This window comes from Panthera uncia, assembly GCF_023721935.1.
Source record: "Panthera uncia isolate 11264 chromosome B3 unlocalized genomic scaffold, Puncia_PCG_1.0 HiC_scaffold_1, whole genome shotgun sequence".
Taxonomy (NCBI): domain Eukaryota; kingdom Metazoa; phylum Chordata; class Mammalia; order Carnivora; family Felidae; genus Panthera; species Panthera uncia.
Genome location: NW_026057582.1, coordinates 62,529,861 through 62,550,253, shown reverse-complemented (window position 1 = coordinate 62,550,253; position 20,393 = coordinate 62,529,861). Strand labels below are relative to the sequence as shown.

Sequence of the window (20,393 nt, the reverse complement as noted above, 5' to 3'; positions counted from 1 at the left end):
TTGATGAGGACCGTTGCAGGACCACCTCTCCTGCTGCATCCCCCTCGGGGCCCTGGAGGTCTCCATTTTCACCCACTCCCTGAACACCTCATTTTCCTCTGAATCTCACCTCCCCCAAATCTCACCTCTGCCTTGAGAAGTCACCTTTTCCCTCTTCTGTCTTTTCTTATCCCCAGTTGCTCAGGTCCCACTGTGAATTAGGACAACACAGAACTAGTCTCTAGAAATATAAATGAGATCCAAGAAAGGGAAGAGAAAGGCATTCTAGTGTTCTCCTGTGCTCACAGGGTCCAATGGCACCTCCTTCAGTTATGAGCCCTCTTGTCTGTGGGGCTTGCCTCTACAGACAAGTACTTGGTCTCTGCTAAACTTTTTTCGTTTGGTTTGGTGTTCTCAGGACTTGTGCAAAGACCTAGGTGGTAGGAGTCAGACAGGGACAGAGAGACCTGTTCAGGCTTATTCTCCAACCTATGAATATGGTCTAAATCTGGGAAACCCATTCCCTAAAAATTTGCCTCAAGTAATTTACATGGGGTTGATATCGTCATGCTGGTTTAGATTAAGTTGTTATGCTGTGGGCTACATGTTTAGGCTCAGAAGACCGGGCTAAGCCCTTATCTTTCAGCAGGTTGGGGGCCACCTCAAAGCCCCCATCTCTTAAAAATAATTAGCTGACTTTCCCACCTGAGCTACTGATTTGATGATCTGTATGCTGAACCAGGCTTCTACAAGGGAATAAGAGAGAAAAGACCAGAGTGCCAGAAGGAAGCTTAATTTTTAAGGTAAATTTGGATTCCCTTAAAGGACAAGTGAAAAATCTCTGAAGATACTCTAAACCCAGGGAATCTATAGTTTTCTCATGCCTGCAGCTTTTTTTTGTTCCTATTTGCCTAGCCCTATTCTGTACTTTACATTATATGCGGAAAATAATGCACATAATACTTAGCATTTCCTTTTGATAAAGAAAACGTTTCATATTACTAGTACTGAAATTTATTCCTAAAAGAATGGAGAATAGCTTCCAGATGTATTTTTCTGTCACGGACTTTCTTTCCTAAAGTATTGACAGAGGGGAGGTTTTATCAAGGTCTTTGTGATGGGCTTGTTTATAATGAGAACATATTAGTGGAGCACATCTAAGTGTTTATCACTAACAGATGACTGAAAGGAGCATATGGCAGGAAGAGAAATATATATTTGTCCAAGAAACGTGGCTTGTTAACACTCCCACACTCGTCCTAAACTCTGTGGACATGTACGTACAGCATTGTGCACATCCGCTGGGTATATCAGAAGAAAAATAAAAGTCAAGCAATGATTCCTTCAATATGGGACTGTCAGATAATGCTAATTTGGACATTTTTATCAAAGATGGGAGGATTTCAACTCAAAAGGGCTGCACATTCTGCTTCACTGTGGCTGGCATCTGGGCAACGCTGTGTAAGGGGTTTAGGAAAATACAGGATTTAGCATTTTTGTACAGCTCTTTATGATAAAACAAGAACAATGAAAGAAAGCATGAGGATTGAGCTCTTCTATAAAATTGAGCTCGGGGGCAAAGAATCCCTTCGTTCAGAAATCTCTTCTGAAGAGTGTCTGTAGATTAGATTTAAGACCAGACGAAGATGAACCTTTAGAACACAGATGCAATTTTTACCTGGCATTGGCCAAAACCAAAGCATTGTTTCAACTCAGATATGACCCATAGAACCCTATTGATTAATTCTTGAAGGAAACTCTGCATTTATTAACTTGCAGCCGTACTCTGAAGCTCCTGTCTTCACCATGGAGTTGTAGCAGAGTGAGGGAGTGGGGAAGGATAGTGATACAGCACAGTAAAGGCCACTCTATGGAGCATTAGGTCATAGAATTCTCTAGAACTCAGCAAGAACCCTAAGTATCATCACCTGATTCTTATCCTCCATTTTTTATCTGAAGAATGCTACCCTGGACAATCTAGTTTACTTGCCAAAATTACCAGACCAGAACTACATCAAATGTTCTATTTTCCAGTTGGATGTTATTTCTATGCCACGATACGCCTTCCATTTTACCATAGCTATGCTATTTCTATAGTTTCATCTTCTTGACATTGTGTTAGTATTTATGCTTGTATGTTTGTATTTAAAATCATTTCCCATTTACCTACTTAACTTTACAAGGGAGCCGTGCTTCTATCGGATGTTACCACTGGGATCTGTACACAATATGGCAGGCTTGGCATTTATGCCAGAATGGATTTGTCGATGGAGAAAAGGGATAATTAGAGTTTTCAGAAATTTTCACTTTTTTTTCTAACAAAAGTAATCTTGAGGGAACAAGAGAACGTCAATTTAGAGGAAAACAGAAGTTTCAAATACTCAGAGTGGGGGTTGGAGGAATGCCTATGCCATTCTCTCATCTCTCTGTATTTTCTTCATTGGTGATTCCATTGAACTTGGTTTCAACTATCACAGAGGAGTGGGGAGGGGGACCACCTTCCAAAAACGATTCCTTCAACTATCATCTCTTATGTTTCCAACCCCTTTTTCTAGCTCTCCCCAGGACACCTTGTCCAGGAGCTCTCCAAGCTGCTCAAATACAAAAGGTCCACAGAGAAATCTTTCTTGTCCCTCTGTCAGCAATTCTTCCACTCCCAATTACCATTTAGTCTATCTCATCATCATCCTATGAAACAGGCACAAAACAGGTGCTTCTCCCCATGTCCCATTGTTGCTCATTTCCACTCCTTGTACCTGCCATTTTGGCCCATCTCAGTCTCTTCTCCTGCTCACACCAACTGAAACACTCCTGGAGACCTGGGCTCCCTGATAGGTTCCCTTTTATATTATTTGTTCTAGCCCTTTCTCCATCTGGAAACCTCTTTCACCATTCTATGATCATATCTTACACATCAACAATTTATTATAATGCCAGTTTCACATAACCTTCCTGATCCATTTTTCCAAAAGCATTTCCTACCTACCTACCCTGACCTCTCCAAGCTCCTATTCTATATCTTTCTTATGGTGCATACTTGTTACTTAACCAAAATTGTATTTGTGAGTATTTACACTGCGTATCAGGCACATATGTAGGCACTTTATATTCCTTTTCCCTTAATCCTTTCAGCAGCCCTATCAGACCTGGGAAGGCCCCCAGAGATCTATAGTCAGCTGGTCTTGGGTGCAGTTTAGACATAGGATTTTTAAGTACTCCCTGGGTACTCCAACTTTAACATGGTTGAGAACCACTGGTTTAACTCCAAACCCATTAGCCAGATATTCTCCAAAAGCAGGTATCACCTTTGAAGCTTTAAAAAACAAGCAAATGCTAGACCCCAGCCCAGTCCAACCCAATTAGAATATCTAAGTGACAGAGCCTGGGAACCCATGTGTTAATAAAGCCTCATAGGGTATTTTGTCACATAACCAGGATGGAGAACCACTTTCTTTATCAGACACTGTATCATCTCCCAGTAGTACAATATTACAAGTAATTATACATGTCTCCTCCCACTGTGTAATTCGTAAACTTTTTGAGGACAAGTTTACCTCTGATTCACTGTGGTCTTCTCCCTGGTACCTAGTAAGGTCCCTTGCACATAGTATGTTTGAGAAACTAAAGCACCAATATTATACCCCTTGATGAAGAAAACAAAGATGCCTTATTAAGAAAATAAAGACACCTTTATACAATACTTATTCTCTTTGTATAAGCTTTTTAATCTCTATTACACTGGCCTGGAAAATCAATTAAGTCATTTCAATTCTCTGAACATCATAGTCACATGGCCATACAGTGCCAGAGTAGGATTTGAACCCCAGCCCTTCTGACAATACTCTTTACACTACATGCCAGGTCTTCAAAACATCTACAAAGTGAAAATTCAACTCTCTTTGTGTTTGAATATGTGCTGTCAGACATGTTTCTAAAATTTGAACATAGCTGTCACATGGGGAAAAAAAACTATCTGCATTATGAAGTCGATTTGGAAAAATGCATTAATTTAAACCCAAAAACCAAGTGTGGATCTAAATAGATACTCCTTTCTTCTCATCAATCTCAACCTCCCTTACCACCAGAGGTACCTACATATAGACAAACATATCCTCTGACTGTTCTTTGACATTTCCTGACTGTTTAATTACTACATTCGTTATTTCATTACTTTATCTTTTTTTTTAAACTTTTTTTTAATGTTTATTTTTGAAGGAGAGACAGAGCATGAATGGGGGAAGGGCAGAGAGAGAAGGAAACAGAATCCGAAGCAGGCTCCAGACTCTGAGCCATCAGCACAGAGCCCGATGTAGGGCTTGAACTCATGAGTCACAAGATCATGACCTGAGCCAAAGTAGGACATTTAACTGAGCCACCCAGGTGCCCCTATTTTCTCTTCACCTTAGTTTTTACTGCTTCTCAAAGACTTTTCAAATAACCAGAGCTTCTGGTTAGAAATGAAAACTTTTTTGTTTTTAATTTTTTAATGTTTTATTTATTTTTGAGAAAGAGAGAGAGAGACACACACACAGTGTCAGTGGGGGGGCGGGGGGAAGAAGACATAGAATCTGAAGCAAGCTCCAGGCTCTGAGCTGTCAGCACAGAGCCTGATGCAGGACTTGAACTCACAAACCATGAGATCATGACCTGAACCAAAGTTGGAGGCTTAACTGACTGAGCTACCCAGGTGCCCCAAATGAAATCTTTTTAAAGGTTCATATACAGTTTACGTGAAGTAGTGAGTTGGCATCTGGTATTAACTTGTAACATTTCATTCAATATGAATATGAACACAGAAATCATATAGGCATAACAAAGTTGAAATGACACTCCAACAAGACCTAAAAACCTGAATTCCAGGCTTTTGCAATTTCTGAGTTAGGTGAATCTGGGTAGGAAATGAACTTTCTAGAAACCTCTTTTCCACTAAAACAAAAAAGAAAAAGAAAAAAGAAAAGGAGAAGGACCTAAGATAGACTCTCCCAAAATTTCTTTCAAACATGAAATTTTATGATCCCTTAAAATAAGAAGAATTCATTTATTAGACTTTTGGTCAAGATTAAATTAGTAATCAGGCCTCACCCTTATGATTCAGCTGATATTTTAAAAAGCAAACAGAATTATAATGAAATTTGGACACTTCTTTGCAATTTAGAAAGTGTTCACCTCCCTTATCACCTTTCACTTTCATAACCTAACTGCAGAATATGATTATCCCCATTTTACAGAAAAGAAAATCGAGATGCAGAGAGGTTGAGCGACTCGTCCTGGGTAACAAAATCAGAAAATGGCAAATCTAGACCCCTATTGGACCCAACTGTGGACCCCATTCAACCCCTCGATGGCCACAGGCAAAGCTGGAGATTAGGGGGGGGGGGGTGGGCGGTGCACAGGTAAATCTGACATACAGACAGCTCCCCGCAGTAGCCTCTCTGCCTTCTCAAAATGCTTTCTAGCCCAGAAGCCCATAAATTGCTTTGGAATAGAATACCAAGTGGGGATTTATTTATCATATCATTTCTGAGTGAGTATTTTCTTGAGCATTTATAGATCTGTTTTTCCAAGAAGCTGAGAGTTCCTGATAAAACAAGACAGATAATGATAAATGAGCATCTACGTAAGCCTAGCTGAGAGGAGGACCAGGGCCTGTTAACACCCCTCCTGTGAAGTTAATCCCATTTCTTTTAGCTATTTCTTTATTAGTTAATGAGGTCTTACAAAAATGTGTGTCTGTGATGGTGTTTTAGCATCCGTGCCTCTAGGAACATTTTCAAATATTCATAAAGTAGCTCGTCTGACCAAAGCTTAAAGCAAAGGTGCATTAAGTATGAATTTAGTCAACTTCAAATGTGGGTGGTCAAAAAGCTGCTCCTGAAATACCCTAAATAATCCTTCTCGTTGGTGTTTCCAGATCTGCAGCTCTGGGTGCAAATGTAAAGGGAACAGGGAAAGAGGTATTCTTTAGGACACCAGGACTCCGAAGAGCAGCCCCATAAGCTTTGATCCTGCCTCTTGACTGACAGCGGTGTGGCTTGCTTTTGGAAAACTGAGTAACTTGAGGGAAACAAAAACAAAATGAAAAAGGAATTACCAGTCAAGCCCCTGCAAAGGAGAGCAGGCATTAGATCCTACTGTTCCTGGGAGGCCAGAGATCTACTTCCCACTTCAGTTCCTTATGGCAAAGAGGGAAGCCAACAATCTCAAAAGATGGTTTGATGGTCAATGATGCATTTTTGGAGAGGCAAACCAAAGGGAGAACTTGGTTAGCTACTAAACCGACCTCCCTGGTACAGTGAATCACAGTGATTACATCTACAACCTAGTTTTGGAGGCCCACCCACACTGTAGCACCATCCTAGGAACATAGAGTACACACACACACACACACACACACACACACACACACACGCGTGTGCGCGCATGCCTCCAACACCCTCCTCCCCCCACCACCCCACACAACTTCCATCATCACAAAATACACAAATCCTTTATACTTTCCATACTTTTATGATTTGTTTCCTCAAAACATCGCTTAAAGAAGTTGACATTATGGCTGTCCTTCTATGTGTAGTTTACAAGCAAAGCAACTTTTAAAAGGACGTCTGTAAAAATACTGTTTAAAATGTGTGACAAAGACGAACCACTTTCATTTGGTTCTAGATGGCTTGGACTATCTAGGGTATACTTTGGCTAAGAAACCAAAAATGACAGCCCAACATTCTCCCTCCTGTGTCTGCACAAGTAACCAAACAAGCCACCAAAATGGTGCAAATTTCCTGATCCTGCTTTAGAACGAGCTCAAGGAACAAATGATAGGCCAAAGTCCTCTGATCTCCAACCCCATAGAGCACTAAATCACAGCATTACTGGTAACTCAGTGATTTCTAACATGGAGTATCTATGCTCTAAAAGGCCCATTCATGTCATGGTCACTAAGACTTGCTCATTGGAGGCTTTGGCCTTTTTGCAATATCAAACCCCCCCAGCAAAGGAAAGCTATGAGCCATACTTCTGAAAGGAGATGGCCATTGTAATCCACTCAGTACAGATCTGGAGACAGACAAACATCATCCATTAACAAGTGCTGATAATGCAAACATTTCTTTTTGCAGCTCATTGCTCAACTTTCTGGTCATTTTAACTGGTTATACGCTTCCTCTAAATGTAAAGAGAGACAGAGAGATAGAGAGAGAGAGAGGAGGAGGAGGAGAAGAAGAATAAAGGGAAAGAAAAAGTCCTGAAAATAGAATTGCACAATAATAATGCCGCACTGAGAAAAGCTCAGCATATAATATTATTTCTCTTTTGTCCCTGCCTTGAGGACATCAAGGGCATTTTGACAGCCATTATGATTACAGAAGATACAAGCTAATGTTGGTTGTTCCAGATGTAATTTTGCATTTCTTGCAAGAAATACTGTCACATCCCAGATGTAAATTTGACTGTGTCGTGTACTTAATGTTCTATTACAGGTGATTCACATAACAGGCCGGCTACGACTGAGGGTGTCACTATCCCACGGGAGGACCGTTCCCAGCCAAATCATGGGTCTTGTGGTTGTGGCTCATGCCCTGCCTCCCCCTACGATCAATGAAGTCAGAATTGACTGCCATATGTTCGTCACTCGAGTAAATATGGACCTCAATATCATTTACTGTGAAAATAGGTACTTTGTTTTTGTTTTCATTTCCTCTGTTGTGTGTTACACATTGGTGAAGGTTGGTGTTTTCAGCAGTCTGAAGGATTTTACTCTCCCAGTGAGGCTCATTATAAATCCTGATCTTATTTTTAATGGCTGCTTGGACTGACACCAAACATGCTTTTTATTCAAAATTTACATTGCCGTCCTGATTTACATTAGGGACAACAATGGAATGAATTGGGACACCCAGACAGCCATATGCTATAATTAAGACCCATTTTGGCCGAGAACCCAAGGAGAGAGCAGGGCTGAGACGTTTGGCAGAATTATGCAGTGAAAGGTATCTCCTGATGTCTCAGCCAGACCCACTTCCTGACTACTGTGAGGGCCCAGCCTCACGATGGACAGTGTTCATACAGGCATTCAGCACACTGTCTTACTGCCTGCCTGGCTGCTATAACACATTACTATCTGGGGGACTTCAACAACAGGCACGTATTTCTCACAGTTCTGGAGACTGGGAAGCCCAAGACCAAGGTACAAGCTGGGGCTGCTGGGTGGCTCAGTCGGTTGAGCATCCGACTCTTGATTTCAGTTCAGGTCATGATCCCAGGGTCGTGGGTCCCCATGTTGGGCTCCTCACTAAGCATGGAGCCTACTTAAGATTCTCTCTCTCCCTTGGCTCCTCTCCCCTGCTCCAGCCACTCTCTCTTCCAGGAAAAAAAAAAAAAAAGTTTTTTTTTTAAAGGTACAAGCTAATTAGGTTCCAGGTTAGAGCCCACTTCCTGGTTTGTAGGTAGCAGACGTCTTGCTGCGTCTTCACAAAGGACCGAGAGCACTCTGGTCCCTTCCTCTTCTTAGGAGGACATTAATCCCATCATGGGGGCTCTATCCCCATGACCTCATCTAAACCTAATTACCTCCCAAAGGCCCCACCGTCTCATACTATCACATTGGGTAAAAAGGCTTCAATATATACATTCAGTGGTAGGAGGGACACATTCAGGCCACAACACATGTAGAGGAAAAAACGAGAATTTGAGGCCCACAGAGGAAAAAGGGTGAGAATTTTTCAAAACTATTAAATAAAACATTGTAATCCTGAGGATTTTGTTTTTATAAATTAAAAAAAAAAAAAAAAGACTCATCGTATAAATGATTTGGCAGTCCTTCCTTACCACTGAGCTGGGATAAAAGGACTTTTTAGCCTCTGGTTGAAAAGTTCACTTTTTCCATTAAGTGCAAAGCAAGGGACAAGGAAATGGGACAGTGCCCCCTCAGACCTTTCACCTAGAAGTCACAAGCCCATCATGAGACTGATTTGAGGAAGAGAGAATCACGGGGCCCAGGGAGAAAAGTGAAGAGGAACCCCGCATGTATCAGCCATGAGAAGGAAGCTTTAGTGATACCATCCATCTGCTGGTGCCACCGAGAGAGTTACTGAGGCCATTTTGAGAGGGTGCTTTTGTCGCACAGACTATTGTCAGGCATAAAGGCAGTGTATATTCACTGAGCCCTGTTAGTGCTTTCAGAGGGGAAATAAGAGCAGAATGGTCAAGCAGCTTGCGTAATTGACCTCTCCAGGGCCTCACCAAGAGGAAGACGGACGGCACCTGCATTCAGTTCCACTGGGAAGCACTGAAGATGTGGAGACCAAGTTAGATATGCCTACCATTTCTGGTCAGGATTCGATTCAGAGGAAAGAATTCACGGGGGGAAAAAGACACCCACCTGAGCTATTAGTGTTCGCTGGGTTAGAAGATACCATGAACCCGTGACTATTATTTAATGAGTAACTCTAACTCTGTTTTTCAAGTTTTGTTGGCATTTGTTGACATTTTTATCATTGTGACTGCATACTTGGCTATGTGAGAGGTCTTCCGGAATGGCCAAAGACTATCAGGAAAGACGGTTAGCCAAAATGATCAGCTAAGGTTCGCAAGTGATAATGAAGGTAGTTAATGTTTATTGAACACTAACTCCACACTCGGCAATGTGCAAAGCTCATTGGGTACACCATCTCATTTAAGCTTCAGGGCACTTCTGGAAGATGGATGTTGCCACTGTCTTCATCAACCTCAGGCAGTTTCAGTTTAGAGAGAAAGGTCAAATGGTATGCCCAATGTCACAATTTGAACCCAAAGGTGGCAGATTTAAAAAAAACAAAAAACAAAAAACAAAAAAAAAAAGGAGAAAGAAGGAAAAAGAAAAAAAAAAAGACATTTAGCTCCTTGTGGGCCTTCCTGTATCCCTTGTCACTTTTTTTTTTTTTTTTTTTTTTTACAGAAGTCAGGCTGAGTGGTAAGGAATCAATCAGACTAACCACTGAAGGGGACCTTTCATATCTACCCATCCATTACAGAACACGATTATAGCCCACAAAGCTGTTTATTCTGATTAAAAACACAGAATGCTGGAGATGGGGATCCAAGCCAGGGAGGTGGATACTAAGTCCGATGACCTATGGCTTTGCTTCTTTGAAAACATATGTCGGCTCCCTTGATTTAGATTTACTACCACCACCCTCTCCAAAAAAACAGAGCCTCATCTTATTTACCTGCTCCCGGTGATTGCCCTATCCCAAAGCCCTCACTTAATTTTCATTCCTGTGATCACAGATTGATTAATTCTGCTTCATGGACCCGAGTGCCTTATGGTACCACTCCAGTAATTGAGATCATTTTCTGTGACCCACTTTAAGCTTTCTTTCTTCCCTTTAAAAAAAAAAAAAAAAGAAAAGAAAAAAAAACTATTTTCCACAACCCCTTATTAGCCAATACAATATAGTATTACTTCCCAACTGAAAATGATACAAGTTATTTTAAAAAGACCTGTGTTAAAGGTAATTGCTTATCTGAGGAAAAGGCCTACCCTGTATTCCAGGCACTGTGCTGTGTTCATTTCATTTCGTTCGTTCATCCCCTCCCCAACCACTTCAGTTGTTTTTACAGATAAGGAAACTGAGGCTCACAATACCAAGGGCCATTAGGATTCTAATCCTGATATAGGTCATCAGACTGGTCTGGGCTTTCTACATGTGTATTAAGAGGTCTCTGAACACTGAGCTGGTCACATTCGCCACGGTAAAGTTCTCTGGTTCTGAAGGATTTCATTCAAATAAACAGTAAACTAGAGAATGTCTTCCCGAAAGTATGACTGGCTTTTTCTTGGGGGGGGGGGGGGGGGGGGGGGGGGGGAAGGGGGGGGGGGTTATTGTTTAATTAGGGAATCGATAACTAGAAACTCAAGCCCTGTGCCCTACCTCTCTGATGCTTGTTTGGTTTCAGTGCCGATTTTTCCCTCTGCAAACCATTCTTCTCCTCTGCATTCCTTAGCGCAGCCGCAGGCAAAGCCAACATCTAATGTTTTCAGGGAGCTGGCAAATTTCAGAAACGCCAATGAGGGCCTTTTAATGACATCTTTGTTCACTCATTTGCAGAAAGGGGGTGTAAACTGTGCTTGGAAAGCAGCTAATGGTTTTAGGAAAACACCAACTACTCTGTTTTGTACCAGAAAACCATGGGGTTCTGAAAAAAACATTCTTTATATTGCCCCGCTTAGTCTCATCTTACCAAGAATTCTTGTTTGGCCAAAAATATTATTTAATGTTTAATATTAGACACTGAGAAGTTCACTCACTGGTAGCGTATTTTAATCATATTCCACATTATGCTGTTTTTGTTTTGTTCCTTCTTTCCCAGCCCTCGGGGTCAGACTGAACTCTCCACCAGTGATCTCATAGGTTTCTTAAATATGTCATTTCTAAAGCCTCACTTCCTATTTGGATACATTGTAAGCCATAAACCAGAAAAAGCACAGGGACAGTGAAGAACATACATTAAACAAAAGATAGATTCTGTTTTGGACTGACCAAAACCAGCCTGTACCCGGACAGGGAGGAGGATAATAAACATTTTGACGTCTTTGTGTAAATCAGGCAGATTCCTCCAACATGTTTTCCAATTTCTGTTCCATTTTTCTGTGCTCCCGCCCGAGGACATTGACGTCTGGACAATCAATGACACAGGCTTACACACACGTACTGTCGAGCACAAGCCTGGAAGAGCTGCTGAAATGGTTTAAAAGTTTCTGTGTGGAATCCACCACAAAGTACCAGTTAAAAGGGCCAGGAGTGAAAGCAGAGCTCCCAAATGACTAAGACTAAAAAAGATAATACCCCCAGGCATCTGTATGTCTCAGCATTTAAATTATATCCCTTGAATGCCAATTTGGACTTTGTGCCAAGAAGCAGCTGAAGCCCTTTTTCATGGAAATACCCAATAGAAGACCAATCTGTTTAAATGAAAGGTGTCTCTAATCATTCCGTATAAACATAACATGTTTTTATTTTATTATGTAACCTTGAATTATCTTGGCTTCTAATAAGGATCTTGTATTGTTACTGATTCTCAATAATTTCACAGAATTATGTTGTCTAAATGTGTATTCTGATGCCAAAAAAAAGAAAAAAAGAAAAACCTGTCTCATTATTTAAACACAGTTGCTTCATCTGGTACATTTCCTACTTTTGAAAAAGTCTGTTGTCCGTTAAAGAAATAATCTTGTCTGTGATGGGTTTTCCCTCCAAGTTCCATGTCCTCGTGGGTACCCGCAGTATAATGAAAACTGTAAGTAGATGTATTTCTAAGTCATTGAACAATTTCTGTACTTCCCCCTTTCTGAATTCCAGCCTATTTTCTTCTCTTTGCAGGATTAGCGATTATATGGATCTGACCCCTGTAGACATTGTAGGGAAGAGATGCTACCATTTCATCCATGCCGAAGACGTCGAGGGCATCAGGCACAGTCACTTGGACCGTAAGTACCTCCTGTGTGAGGGAACAGCCTGGCTGGCATCATCGCTCTCCGATGCTTGTTTGGTTTCAGTGCCGATTTTTCCCTTGGTGTCTCCCGTGTGCATTTGAGATGACTGTCAGCACACAGTGAGAAAAAGTGAGACCTACATCACTTCCACCTGTGTTGGAATTAGATTGAAAGCTGGACCTCAGGCCTAGAGAAATTGCTGGATGTTTAGGCCCTCACACAGGATTTTGTGTTCTCTTGTGCTCTCTCTCCCATAAAGCCATGGGAAAACCTTTGTCGTAAGTGCTTTCTTGACCCTTTCATTTTCTAGAGGGCAAGTTCCACTCTGAAATGTGTGGTCTCTGTTTCAAGAGATACAAGGGAGAAGACAAGTTCAAATAGACCAGAGACTTTAACAATTCCTACTTGACTAACCGCAAAACTGAGGCCCAGGGGAGCTGGGACACAGTGGCAGAGCACGTCGTGTGGATACAGCAGCTCTCAAAGGCAGTGTCTTTTCACTGTATTTCTGGAAAGAGGGTTATTCAAAGGAAAACTTACCTCGTCTCCCAACTCCCAGGAGAGGGAAACTCATCTCAGCTGTTTGAGTCTGGTTCCCAGCTCCTGACTCACAAGCTGATATCCAAGGTACCTTTTTTGGCATTGGAAGAAAGAAGGACCCATGGTGTTCTGGCCAGGTCCAAGCAGAAACTCCCACACCGGGTCCCATGCAGCTTTTCCTCATCACATTCAGCTGGGCCGTTTACACCGTGTGTTGAGGGCCTCGGACAATCCCATGAAGCATAAGGCACTAGACTACTGAACCTCTTAGCAAGAGGCTGCCCCTTTTCCCACAAGAGGTCCTTTTTATGACCAATCAGTAGAGTCTTCCTAAAAGATGAGGGGCCAACCAGCTCATCTTCCTAGAATGTTCTAAACCCAGTTTTGAACTCTGGTTTTAAATACAGGCAAGGGCCACCAATGAAATACTACAGCGTGACGGTCAAGGTTTTATGTAGAAATGCTAGCCGGGTGGCCTTTGTAATTTACTTCCTCCCCCCGCCCCTTTCTTGCCATGGTTGAGGAGAGCTGGCTCAGGTCTGTCCTGCCCTTTGCTGTTGTTTGCTCATTTTAAACTCGCATCTTCAAAAGCATAATGGCAAGACAGTAAGCCCGCCAAAGCCTCGAAGTGTGAGCATCTTGTGCTGCCTTTTAACCGTGCATTAGCAACACTGATGTGGGACCAAGTTCAGTGTCAAATTTTGTATACATCACGTCTCTGGGAAAAGCCTGCCTGCAAGGCTGCTCTCCAGCAGATTCTACTCCCAACACTGAGTGCGTGCCTTGGTATTGCACACCAGGGATTTGGGGAACACACTTGTTGCTAAGAATGAATGGGTGTTGTGCATCGCAGAAGCAGATGGCTCTTCAATTAATTGGGGGAAAAAAATGATGCTGCTTCCTGAAAAGAAACATCAGGTTCTTTGTAGCTGGGAATTTAGAGAAAATGGAGAAAAATCAGGATCTTTGGAGGAGGCTATAGATATATTTTTGGACTGATATATGCCAGAGATCCAGACTTTAAAAATGAATATACTGTTTTTAGGACACTGTCATGCACCATGCGTGTGGGGGGTGAAGGGTGCTTTTTCATTTTGGAATCTTAATTGAGGTCTAACTTCAGAAACCTGATGCTGACAAAAAAGAACTATGTCATCCTCAGTTATTATTTGGAAAACGTCATGCTATCTCTCTGGGATTTGATTTACAGCTTGAAGAAACACAATTCCTCAGGAACAGTGAGCTAGGGCAATTCATTTCTTCCCATGAAGCAGAGGTCTCCAACAAATATGTCTGATGCCATTCTTTTCCAATCTACTTTTATCTCATTTTCAGTAACCAGAATAATTTGCGAGTGCTGAAAATAAACAACTCCACCATTCACTATTGTACCAGTCTCCTAATTTTTCTGGTATCTTGCCAACTAATAAACAGAGAAGGTATGCTTTTAAATTCTGTGATTTTTTTTCATTACTTGATATTGACATACTGGCTATTGCTTTATGATTTAGCCTACTAACAATGATTGAGTTCACTCTTTCAACTCATACACACGACTTCTAATTTTAAGTTCTTTTAATAACCTCAAACACATGAAAAACAAATAAAATGAGCTGATAATTCCGCACAGTAAAATACACTTCACATATTTAGCTATCATGCTGTGGAATAACTCCACAATGTCAAGTAGCACACAATTAGTAAAACTGTAGGGGGAGGAAAAGGAGTGTTTTGATCCTGAAGAATTTTGATCCTAATCAGATTGAAATTTCAACGTTCTTGTAGTGCTTAATATCTTCAATCACACACACACACACACACACACACACACACACAAATCAAACTGATGCCAATGTCAGGTTTTGCATTCTGTGACTGAAATAAAATGCTAAAATATACAAATGCATCTTGCTTTGTACAATAAACATTAACATCATTATAAAGTAAGATTGAGTCTAAAATTGTGTGATGGAATGTCTGATGTTTACCTAATTCTCAAACCAAAGCCAGCCCAGTAACAAAATGACAGAGCATGTAATAAGTCTTGGTTGTGTAAACATTGGAAGAAAAGGCAAAATGCCAGTGCAGTATCCTGCTCGTCCAAAGCCCTAGGCTATTACTGAAGGATGCCTCAACTGTACCTTCTTGGCGGGAGAAGGTCATGGTGACAGAGAATCGGCTCAGGAATAAGATAGAATTCTAAAACAAAGGGGTGGTTAAAAAATAAACTACATTAACTATTTAGCTTTTCTTCCTAGAGCTATTGGCACAATTCCTGTTTCTGTGCATGAAAGGCAGGTTTTAGCCATCTGATATTTCTGATAGTTTGATATCTGTCTTACACTCCGGTTTACAGATAAAACTTTAAAATAAAAGACTCAATAGTCTTTGAGAACTCAGAATGCTATTTTTATCACTTATATCTTTCTCCTAGCTTAGGCATCTATAAATCCATAGATGAACTTGTCTCTAGAATAAGAAAAGTAGAGGGGAATCTCAGCTCCATCAGGAATTGACAACTTTCATCAGTTGAACCAAGAACTCCGGACCACTCACTCTCCCACCAAGTTAACATGAGTGGCCCGATAGTTCACACTAGCTTCCAACATAAACAATCAGTAAGAATTGCATTATCCTTACCAACATGGTGGGTGAGTGAAATCCTACTGGGATTCTAAAACCAAGGGAGTTGTAGGCCCTCTTCTTTCACACTGTGACCAAAGACCCCTCTGATTTGTTTTCCTTACACCACCTTACTGGAGTCATTGAACCCAATTTCACTGATTCTCCAGGCCAAATTGACCAAATCACCATTCCACGGTTTGAATTTTAAACTACTCATATAAGCGATTATTTGAGCATCTTTGCCTATCACACTCTCCACTTCTCCATTGCTCAGGAGGTATTGGCCTGAAGATGACCAGTCAGGTCTCCCTGGAGTCCCAGATCCCGGTTAGCTAGTGCAGCCATCTACTACTCTCGCCCTGCCTTTAGCCCAAAATAGAAGGGCAAACCACAAATGCTAAACCGAACAGAGAAACATATTTTGCATCTCTCTTTCGTCCCTTTTAGTCCAGCCTTCTGTCTATAGAAGTTGCTGAATTTGTCTTGAGATACCCCTAGGGTCCTTTCCAGGTCAAATCAGCAATGTTTCTAAAACCTGGAAAGAGTGGCAGAGAGAAACTTCCCTTTACAATGTCGTGCTCCACTAGCAAGGCTCAGGGCTCTGCAGCTGTGGGACTTTAGAGAAAAGGAGCCAGAAAGTATAGAACTGGTAGCAGTTTTCCCTTCCTAGAACCTTAACCAGGATGAAGAAACTCTGTAAGAGTTATTTCACAAAGAAAGAAGGACTTCTGCCTTGTCTACAAGATCTCGTAGAATTACAAAAGGATGGGCTGCCCAATATATTTGGAGGATGTTAAAAAAGAAAAAAAAATACAGTAGCCTAAGCATTTATTTCTCAATTACAAAATTTTTTTTTTAATTTTTTTTTCAACTTTTTTTATTTATTTTTGGGACAGAGAGAGACAGAGCATGAATGGGGGAGGGGCAGAGAGAGAGGGAGACACAGAATCGGAAACAGGCTCCAGGCTCCGAGCCATCAGCCCAGAGCCTGACGCGGGGCTCGAACTCACGGACCTCGAGATCGTGACCTGGCTGAAGTCGGACGCTTAACCGACTGCGCCATCCAGGCGCCCCACAATTACAAAATTTTATCCTTCTTAACAAAAGTAATACACAGCTACCTGGCATAATGCAATGCATGCTGTTTTGCATCAATAACCCCTACGCTTCCCTCCTGAAGGCGTCTCATCGCCAAATGCAAGCCGACTGCTTAATGCAGGACTAATTAGTATATCCCCTTCCAGTCTGCAGGCCCTCCATTGTAATTCCTTCCCAGCTCATTTTTTTCCACAACCGAGCATCAATCAAAGTAAGTGCCCTGCCTGCCTCGGAAACACAAGATGTCCTCCATGCATTTGTCATCTGCCACGCAAACAAAGGGGGAATTTAATTGTTGATTTGGGTATGCAGCCATTGCACACAGTAAAGGAAGCTGCAATGAAGGGAGAAAGGAAGGCACAAAGTTTGGTGGGTGGGCCGAGTGCAAATAGCACAGGGGACTTTTTTTTTCATCTTTCGATCTTAGCCTTTTTCGGGGCTGGGCCTTCAGGGATTTAGCTGCAACCTGATCATTGGTTGGACTTTTTCCCAAAGCAAATGAGTTTTTCCTCTTCTTCCGTATGAATATGGAAATGCCCATGAAAAGAAATATATGTAATAGCTACCGTGTCAGACTTTTTTCAGAAGCCAAGTCAGCCCACGTCGTGTGCCTGTCCATTAACCAAAAAAGATGCTCACATGGAGAAGAAATAAAGTCAGGTTTTTATGTAGAAGTGAATTGCCAGTATTATTTTATGTCTTTTTATTTTTTTTCTTTTTGAGGAAGTATGGATTTTGGCTTTTCCAGTCTAAAGGCAGGCAGAGAACAGAGATCAGCAAGGGCCTATCAGCTGAGTGTCCTTGGTCCCTGCGTTTATAGAAATACAGAATTTCAGGCCTACCCCCAGCTAACTGAATCCTCATCTGCAGTGAGCAAGATCCCCAGTGGACTCCCATTCAGGTTAACGTTTGAGAAGGATGGACTATACCAGCATTTAGAAGGCATTCTTGTCTTACATGAAGTAAATACAAATTGACTAACAATCTTAATGGCTTCATTTTCCTCTTCAGTTGGCTGAATCTTGTGAATAACAGTAAAATAGAAGTAGGGAATTGGCTACCGAGGGTATCTCGGTCAGTGCTCAAATGAAACAAGTATGTGATTACTTGATAAAGAGAAGGACTTCTTTACAAAGATGTCAGGTATTAGCCTTCTCCACTGATATTCAAGAGAGTATAAATGGAAGTAATCGTCAACATGTAAGCAAAAGGAGGTCTTCAGTTTTTTCCCCAGGTTAACATTTTTTCCATGTGCTTGTTGCACATGTGAATACAAAAATTTTCCCTGTTCAAGTTCATCTAAAATCTCTGAGTACTTACTGTATAGCTTTGTGGTATTGCAGTAAGGTTTCAAAAATAACTAAGATGTGGTCTCTACCTTCAGGGAGCTTACATACTAGTAGGGACCATAGCATGAAAACAACCAATTTTGGAAAGGTGGCGTAAAATGAGGACTATTGAGATGTATATTTTTTTATCTTATTTTAATGTTTGTTTATTTTTGAGAGAGAGAGAAAGAGGGAGAGACAGAGCATGAGTGGGGGAGGGGCAGAGAGAGGGGAAGACAGAGAATCTGAAGCAGGCTCCAGGCACTGAGCTGTCAACACAGAGCCTGACGCATGGCTTGAACCCACGAACCGTGAGATCATGACAGTCGAAGTCGAAGTTGGACACTCAACCGACTGAGCCACCAAGGCACTCCTATTGAGAAGTATAAACAAAACACTGAAACCCCAGAGATGGGGGGCAGGAAGGGAGGACGAGAAGTTCTAGAGGTAGCATATCTTCCCTGGAACTTCAAAGAAGATGGCAAGAAGCCAAGGTGGCAGATGGGCAGAGGTGTAGGGTCGGGGACATTCCAGAGCATAGAAAAGGACACAGAATGGGGTGCCTGGGTGGCTCAGTCAGTTAGGCAGCCAACTTCAGCTCAGGTCATGATCTCATAGTTCATGGGATCGAGCCCCGCATCAGGCTCTGTGGTGACAGCTTGGAGCCTGGAGCCTGCTTCGGCATCTGTGACTCCCCTTCTCTCTCTGTCCCCTTCCCAGCTCATACTCTGTCTCTGTCTCTCAAAAAATAAATAAACGTTAAAAAAGAAAGAAAGAAAAGGACACAGAATGATACCACACACGATCTTTCCTCTCTGCCCAGGAAGTAAGCCAGAACTTCAATTGGACTCATCTATTCTAATGAAATCCTAACATGGATCCTTGGGCTTTTCCTTATTACTATTTCAATTAGTAGCTTTTATTATCATAAAAGGAAACACGTGATATTTGAGAGAAAATGACCCATTGCTCTTATAAAACACATTCAGAAAAAAAAACAAACTTCTAAAACATCCATTTTAACCTAAATCAACCTAAATAAGATGAATTCCATTACTTCTTGTACTTTATACAAAATGAAGAACAAGATGCCATTATAAGTTTTAATTATTTTAAATTTTTTAATGTTTGTTTTTTGAGAGAGAGGGGGGTGTGGGTACACAAGAGGTGGGGGGGGGGGGAGAGAGAAAGAGAGAGAGAGAGAGAGAGAGAGGGAGAATGTGAAACGGGCTCAAGGACTATGAGATCATAACCTGAGCCAAAGTTGGATGCTTAACCAACTGAGCCACCCAAGCACCACCCAGGTGCCCCCTCCCCCCCCACCCCCCATTATATGTGTTATAACTACTTTCCTTAAAATGTTGATTTAATGATACCTTGACTATCTCAGAAAACCTCAAACTTTTCCTTGTTGAACACAAATGAGTGACATAAGGATTTAATTTGTGTAAGTGTTTAGCATACAATGGTTTTTACATTGGGGCACCTGGGTGGCTCACTCGGTTGAGCGCCAGACTTCAGCTCAGGTCATGATCTCACAGTTTGTGGGTTCGAGCCCCACGTCGGGCTCTGTGCTGACAGCTCAGAGCCTGGAGCCTGCTTCGGATTCTGTGTCTCCCTCTCTCTCTGCCCCTCCCCTGCTTGCGCTCTGTCTCTCTCTTTCTCTCAAAAATAAACATTACAATGGTTTTTACATTAATTTAGTGTTAACTAAGGATCAGGTCATTTGAACCTCTTTATGAACTCCACATCCCCTCTGGCTTCCTAGAATTTTTGGTGGGGCACATCAACTAGAATGTATCCAGTTACAAGTAACAGAAAACCCAGGCAAAAATGAGTTCAGCTTTCTCTGTAATCGTCTCAAGTTTCTCTTCATGACCCAAAGACAGCTGTGGCACTGCCCATCACCAGTTCCCCACAAGACAATGTCCAAAGTCAGGAAAGGGTCAGTCACTATTTTGTGTTCATTCTTGAAAGAAAATACTCTTAGAGGCCCTCCAGGAGAGAGGAGCCCCCTTATGTCTCATTGTCCAGCATTTCATCAAATGCCCATGCCGGAGTCACCCACCAGATGGAATTGCCATGACTGGTTTAAACAATCAAAGTTCGTCCCCACTGGGACTTGGGAGACAAGTGGTAGAAAAGCCATTCAATATGCAACATGATGACTGCTGCAGGAGCTAGAGGAAAGTTGTCAGGAGTAAATCTTATGAGTTCAAAAGGAGCACATTGCTTTCCTTTCTCCCTCTTTCTCTTCTTATTTTACCTATATGAGAAGATGAATGTTAGCTGATCCTGTTGAAATCATTGTTTCATAATCTATGTAAATCAAACCATCATGCTGTGTGTTTAAACTC

At 41.7% G+C, this 20,393-nt stretch overlaps 1 protein-coding gene across 1 annotated transcript in view; it reads left to right on the top strand.

The window, feature by feature from the left end:
• NPAS3 (neuronal PAS domain protein 3) overlaps positions 1-20,393 on the top strand; it is an 857,895-nt gene that overhangs the window by 820,082 nt on the left and 17,420 nt on the right. The window contains exons 8-9 of the mRNA XM_049612915.1: positions 7,452-7,645; positions 12,333-12,439. Of these exons, the coding sequence (XP_049468872.1) occupies positions 7,452-7,645; positions 12,333-12,439 (301 nt within the window). The remainder of the gene's footprint in view (positions 1-7,451; positions 7,646-12,332; positions 12,440-20,393) is intronic.